Here is a 7,662-nt window from a genome sequence, read left to right as displayed (position 1 = left end):
CCATACACGATAAATGGCTTATGATAATGATTATTTGATTTCATATGATAAGAGAACCTTAAGCTACGCCAGATTATCCTATTAAAATTAGGATCCGCATAGGAAAAGTCATTTGGGTTCTGGGTCTGAGTATCCCTGCTCCTTCTAGGTTTAAAGGGCATCCTGGATATATTTGTCCAACATCTTAGTCGAGCTAATGTATTTTCTGAGTTTTGTACTTAGTTTAGTACGACGCGTAACCCAGACCATTCGCCTCAGTTTTATTTGACCCTATGCTCAGTACGGGTTGGGTGTTTTCCAAAGCTGATAATATGGATAGATCGTTAGTCAACCAAAATGTTTGCTTTCGAAGGCGAGCAGTTACCGTCGAGAGAACGTATTTTTCTAAGCTCAATAACTTATTTCTGAGTACACTGCACCGTTTACGCTCTAGATTGATCTGGATTATTAATTATCTAGTTTAGTAACACAGTTCGGATTGAGATTTTGTAGTCCTTACTCTCAGACAAAGATATTTATTTATACCTGGCAAGGTGGAAACCAAACAGAGGTCCTCCTTTTGGTTGGAGCTTTCATTCAGAGTTTTGTTAAGTCTTTTTGGGAATTAATCTTTAACTCCACGATCGACATATCTCCTGCCCAAACTAAATGTACTCCTATCCCGGTTTTTTGCTAAAAATTACGTCAATCTCACAGCATTTTTAACATATTTACATTTATATACTCGCAACTTAGCAAAAAAAAACGATTGCTTACTCTTTTTTTATACCCAAGAAATGCTTACCTTCTGGACTCATCGTTACAACCTCCGCTGTTGGCAATGCCTCACCATTCGGGCCGCAGGGTGATTGGGTAGGTGGCGGTGGTGTGTGCGTGGTGAGTGGCGTACGCGGGTAACTATCGAGCGGTGCATCCGGATGGCGTATGTCGTACAGGAACTCAGGTATTATAGGAACTGAAAAGAGGAAGCGCAGAGGTGAGAAAAAGAAGAATGCGAATTAGAAGAGAAAACGTTAAATGTCGCCTTACAGGATGTTGTCAATTAAGTTAGCATTATGGTGTGTGTGTGTGTGTGTGTTTTGTTTTTGTTGTTGTTGCTCTGCGCGTGTGCACACTTTTAACAATTTGCAAGCAATTAAGTAAGGCGGCTGAAGTTTAGTCGCTTGGCACGTTGATGGTTTTAATGCGTTTAAAAGCTATTAAGGGCCATTTTAATTGTATAGACAAGTTGTAAATTAATTGCAGTGTTGCTGCTACCACAGATTTTTTCGCTTGTTTCGCTTGTTTTACTTTTTTTGTTTGTTGTTGGTTGTCGCTCTAGCGGATGACCGTCTAAGCCACAACGTTTGTTGGGTATTGTTCTGTACTGCAATTTGAGTGCCTTGCGTAGACGAAGGCAATTTCAGTGAAGTCAAATTGAATTAGGCCAAACGCATAGTGATTGAGGTGACGGCGAGCGTATACAAGAGTAGTTAATTACTTTTAGTGGTTTTTCTTGAGTTTCTTTTTTGTAATTTAAAACTTTTGAAAAACATATGCATGTACTCGTATATACCTCTACATAAATTAGCACTTTGAATAACGCTATTGGAAATCGAATTATGCAGACATTTTTACCTTATAGTTTCAAGAAAGGATTAATACATCGTGAACTAAGTAATTAGTTAAAAGCTGCCAACTGTAATAGAAATAACATTGTAGGGACGCAAGAATAACAAAAAAAAAAATCCGAGACACATAAGCTTAACTTTGGGTCCTACATTATGGATCAGTATGCTGTTTTTCTAGATCAGGCAATATTCCCAAAATAATTTCAGTTTGAGTTTGCATTGCGAATGAAAAAAAAATATCAAACTTTAACATGGAAAATGTTACTCATACGCCATGTGCGAGTATGTACGAGTAGGCTCGTGTACGATATGGCGTACATGAGTAACATTATTTCCTGCTCCTATTTCATATAAAAAATTAGTGCAGTTTTCATTTTACATTCACAACTTGTTTATTAATCCATCGATTTTCATGATTAGCAGCTTGATTTTTTATTTTTTTTTGTAAAAGAACAGGCTTTAATACAAATAAAAAAAATACAAAAGATTTGTTTTTTTCCTTCTTAAAGTTTAAATTTTTTTTTATAAAAATTAAAATTTCTTGGAAAAATTACCTGTTCTGGAAAACCGGTATACGGATCCATAACACCGTGCGGCAGAAAATTTTACACACAAAAAACTGAATATGTTTGCGAAACTATGGATAAATTATAGTCAAACTGCGTACTTGGTTTTTCTCCCTGACGTCAGGATTTCTTTTAAGGACTTGGAGATTTTAAGAAATATGACTAATTCAAAAAATTATTTCAAAAATTCGGTGCAATGTAGAATAACAATAAGGGTATCATATAAAAGAAAAAATTCTGTAGAATCATAACAGAATAAATGCTTTGGTGCATTAGGACGAATGGGTATGGAAAATGTTCTTTACAAATTCTATCCTTAAATATCCTTGAAAATTTGCAATATTTATTTTTGAAAAAAAAAAAAAATTTTTTGAGGACTAATATACACACGGCCTCATCATCGAATTTTGTCTTGCAAACTTAATTAACTTAAAAAGATAAAATTTATTAAAAGCGCATTTTCAATACCTATTCGTCCTTGTAAACCAAAAAAATTTATTGTTCTAAATTCTACACAATTTCCTGTCTCATTTGGTACCCATATTGTTATTCTACATTGCATTGATCTTTTTTAAATAATTTTTTTAATTAATCATATCCTTATCAAGGTCCTTTGAAAAAAGTCCTGACGTCAGAGTGAAAAACTAAAGACGCAGTTTTAATATATTCCCTGCGAAGTGAAGGAGATTTTGAATAACCTCGCCTTGATGCGTATTGTGGCTACATGATCGTTCACCGGGGTGCGCGACAGTACTCGGGGACGAAGTCTCTCTCCACCACAAATCCAGCACCGAATTTGCGCCCCTTTACATGACACCTGTAGTAGACGTTTCTTTCCTTGCGTTGGCCAATGCATTTTTTTGATGGCGGTGATGTCAGCATGGTCCTTACGAGGACATCAAAAAGCTGGGCAGAGGCACCTTTACCATTAAGGGTCCTGAATTTACAGGTGCATGCCTTCATATCATAGTTCTTTAAACGTTTTCCGTGGTCGTCATCAAAATGGGAGGTCCCATCCAAGGCTTTGTTATTTGTCTTTACTGGAAGGGGTTCTTACGTGGCGGGTCCCAAACCCATTGTTGAGAGGGTGGTGGTTTCTTAACCGAATACACGTTTATATAGGGAGCAGCTTGCTCCAAACAAACACCCGCTTGCAGCCGCACCTACTGGTGAACAGACTCTACGGACTTCAGTAAGACCTTAAACCGAATAAGGCGGGGGGTTGCCCCAACGAAGCTCGCTCTCTTTCTGCCGCTACCCAAGGCTCAACATGGATTGGTTACCGCATCTTGCACATGGATTGCTCACGTTGCCCTAAGGGCGCGATCGAGGACTCAAGCGTCGGCATTGAGTATAGCCGTGCAACTGTAACTGCATACCGGGACCAACGAGTGCAATGGGTATATACTTCTATGTACGGGTAACTGAACTTATTAGACAAGCATGCCTTACTGCGAGTCTGTGGATATATTCTTAACCCCCTATTGCGGATGTCTATTTGCACTCCAAAATTGGTCACGTGTTTGTAAGCAATTAGGTGTTATTTCGCTAAACAGTGCTGATGCAACTTAACACGGCAGCCGGAAAGTACATTCTATTTATATACATAAATAGGCACATATGTATGTATATGCATATAAAAGCAGTCGTAGGCTCACTTTGAAGCAACTCGCTTGCATAGTATACATCAACAAATGCATTCATCAAATAAACCACATTTCCGCAACGTGGTCGTTTATTGCAGTTTAGTCCACCAGACAACCATTTATACAAGTTATGAGTAGCTGTCGGCAGCTACAACGCAACCCTTGCTGACGTTTTATGTTGCTTGTGGCCGTAGATGCGATGTTGATGGCCTTGTCGAGGTGCTCTGGCGCCGGAAGTGGGTCGTTGTAAAAACTTTTACGAAATTCAATTTGTTATTTAGTAGCTCACTCACTTTGGCTATGCTTGCGCCCCTATGCCATGGGTTCTCGTGCTTCACAGGGTGCGCTGAAAATTCGTCATAAAATACAAAATAAATTTCACTGGGTTTGTGTGTAGGAATGTATGTGTTAGAATATGTATGTTAGGGCGGGTCAATTTGTATGTTGGATTTTTTCGACTATAAGCGTATAGCATAGGAGGATTCTACGTGTAATTCTAAGCAAATTTACCAAAGAAACCATGGGTGTAAAATCAATTTAGAGTTTGCCAAATCGCGGAAATATGCTTCTTTTACTTAAAATTTTGCTGTAGTGTCGTAAAGAAGTGCTTAAATGAGTTTTGCACAGATATAAAAACAGTGGGAAAAACTCTTTTCATTGATATCTCATAAGTTTTCAAGTTTTTCTTAAACCAATCTGTGAAAAATGTTAGAGAACAGTTGATTTTTTTTGATATTTTTATACAACTTTTTTAAGCTTAAACTGTTTTGTTATCTAAGGTGATTTTTTGCAAAAAATACTGTTTTTATTCACACAAAATTAAAATTTTGGAGGTATTTTCAAATCGGTCCAGCTCACGTAAATCGTTATCTTTTTCCGAAATATTTCGATGAAAGTCTTAAAATATAATAGATTTTATAGATTCCGGTGGAAAAACAGTACCCAGTTTTTTTTTTTTGTATGGGGAGTGATGCAGTCTAATGTACATGTATATTAGAGTGGTCCAAAAAAATTAAGTTGGAATTTTAAAAATCATTACAAGCTCTTAACTCGCTTTGCTTGTAAATGCTGGTTTGCTAAGTCAAGTTGTTACCTAGATTCTGAAGTGCCAATTGCGACAAATGCAATTAAATGCAGGGCGAATGTAGTTAATGCATGTGAAATATTTTGCAGGTTATTTTAAGTGTTACAGCTAATAAGTATGTGTTACCTATGTACATACAGTTTTTAGGGTGCTTCTCTATCCCCTTTGATAAACAAAATCTTATCCAAGACGGCAGCAAAGGCTGCCAGATTGACTCTATGAGTGAAATATGAAATACCCGAAAGGGCACTGAAAGATATTTACAACTGGATGAGAAAAGTGTGACTCAAAATTAATTCTATGGATACGGACTTGTTACTTTTTAAAAGGAAGTATGTATAAGATTCCAGCCCGATCTTCACCCAAATATTAAGGAAATAAACTCCTAAAATATTTTTTAAATATCTAGGACTTGTTATGGACAATTAATTGGCGCTCAGTGGAGCCAAACTGGAATATACTGTTCAAATTAACCCAGCAGTGAGATTAATGAAATCGCCACGCTAAATTTCTATCGCTAAAAATCTCCAAATGAATAATGCCTGTACCTAGAAATATACAACGCCTCCGGTGAAACAAAAATAACATATCCATATTGCGTACGATTTTATATTGAATCCCTTCCGCTTTCGCGTTTTATATATTTAGGCCCATAAGTTATCCATTAAGATATTTTTAGTCAAGACTACAGAGCCTTCATTTTGCAGTCGATTTGATTCAAAAAAATTTGACAAAAATTTATATCTATGTATATATATATTTTTTAAAATTTTTACAAAAATTTTAGGTATGTAGTTTAGCCCATTAAATTTTAGTGTAATAGAGTGCTGAGAATGTACGTCGATTTTTAACATTTTTCTGCTGACAGTGCAAGGTATTTTCTTCCACATTCGTGGAGTGCGGTCGAAATATTAGCAAAAAACAAAAAAAAAATCATCTCGATTTCTTAACCGCATGAAACTTGCACATTATTTTAATAAAATTTAATAGGCTATACAAAATGCGTACTTAAAATGTTTGTAAATACAACAATTCAATTTTTTCTTTTACAATTTTGCTACTTTCTCTGCACTTTGTGCGGAAAAATTGTATATACAAATAAGAATTAAAAAAACGGGCTCGACATGTCTCTTCTAAATCTTTAAAATGAAGGCCAAGGACTATTTTGAACAGTAAATTCTAGTTTGGTACAACTGTGGGACATGGAGGATGAATGTGGAAGAGAGGGTTAAGATGGCGTTTAAATAAATAAAAAATATTTGGTGTTTACACAATTGTATAAGTATTTGGCCGAGCTTCTCTTCCAATTTTTTGGTGCGTCTTGATGTTTTTTCTAAAATTTTTTTTTGGATCGAACCTTGGTCCTACGAGGTGGTATTACGCACTTCCAGTCACTCGGCTCCAGCCTTACATGCTTCATTGTTTAAACATGTAAGTACAGAATTGGACATGGCAATTAAATCGAAGCAATCTTGCAGTACAGCCAACATCATACTTCTCTATTACAGTGCACTGTGCAGCTTTCGGTAGATCACGACACAGCAGCATTGGCTTCTACTTTCTTCTCCTCACTGAAGGAAATAGCAGACTTAAAGACTAAGTAGTTAGTTAGTTTCTGCTTGGGTATAACAGAACAAGAGACACTGCGACCCGAAAGATCTTTTGTATCTCTTAAAGAGACAGTCCCTAGCCCAGTACGCTTAAGGCTAAAAGACTAGCAAATTGCCAAAACTCGCTAAAAAGTGCAGTATTACTAGAGTTTAAGCCCAGGTAACCACTTTCTTGCTAACACAAATAACCAACTAATGGTCTTTCTGATCAACCAAGCTAACCGTGCCAGTTTTTCTTTCACCTGCTCTCAATTTTACATTTAAAAAACTTCCAAAAATTTGACTTTTGTTAGGCGCACATTTTATTGAACATAGCCTTCACACATCTCTTTGGTATTCACTACTACTTATGCCTTAAATTTTACAAAGTTCACTAAACGTATTGCTCAGCCCACTTAGTGTATCGTCCACACTACCGCAACCACTGACATTCGGGCCTACAGCCGTTAACAGACCCTTCTTCGGCAGGCTCGGCATAAATATGTGCAGCTGTTTTTTGGCATCGAAGACTCCCGTATCGTGTGGTCGCTTGTGTGACGCTTTCGTACCAAATGTGCCATATTCCATATCGGATGTTCGCGGTTTCGGAGGCTTAGCTTTTGTTGTTGTTGGTGGTGCTTGATTGGCTACACACTTTTCCGCCTCAGAGTATAGGCGAGCAGATGCTAACGGTCCCGCTAGCCGACGTACAGTCGCCGGACTGGTGCTGAGCGTACATAAATCAATATTGCGCACAGGGCGATTGAAACGCACGGGCACGCCTTCACGATCGAATATGATTGTGATGTGCTTAACGGGGTCTGAGGGTCGCGAGTGAGCAACCGGTTGGTTGGCGGTGGCGGTAACGCAAGGAGTTTGTTCCGCACGTATTCCACTCGTAGCGTTGCGCATATTTTTACGGGAACGTGATGGGACAGCAGGTGGCGGCGGTGCAGACGCTTGCGTTTGTGTGTTGGCAATGCGCTTTCCCTTTTTGCTAATTTCATTAGGCCCCGGTGGCGCTTGCGATGGCATCAGCTTTACGTACGACTTTTTTGGGCGCTTCACCATATCAATGGTGTCTATGGGTTGAGCTTGTTGTGTATCGACACGCTTTCCAGCCAAATCCAACCAATTGAGCACACGCTCCGCCAAACGCTCATCCGC

General features: G+C 38.1%; 1 protein-coding gene across 6 annotated transcripts in view; it reads right to left on the bottom strand.

Moving 5' to 3' along the window:
• Positions 1–7,662, bottom strand: part of Vmat (Vesicular monoamine transporter) — a 76,069-nt gene that overhangs the window by 4,169 nt on the left and 64,238 nt on the right. For all 6 annotated transcript variants that reach the window (XM_017609806.1, XM_017609808.1, XM_017609805.1 and 3 more), the window contains one exon: positions 785–955. In XM_017609806.1, coding sequence (XP_017465295.1) covers positions 785–955 — 171 coding nt within the window. The remainder of the gene's footprint in view (positions 1–784; positions 956–7,662) is intronic.

Source organism: Rhagoletis zephyria, unplaced genomic scaffold (genome assembly GCF_001687245.7).
Source record: "Rhagoletis zephyria isolate East Lansing unplaced genomic scaffold, Rhagoletis_zephyria_1.1 Rzeph_scaffold_00257, whole genome shotgun sequence".
Classification (NCBI taxonomy): Eukaryota; Metazoa; Arthropoda; class Insecta; order Diptera; family Tephritidae; genus Rhagoletis; species Rhagoletis zephyria.
Note: the sequence above shows the minus strand (reverse complement) of the source record. Positions and strands in the feature narration are given on the sequence as shown.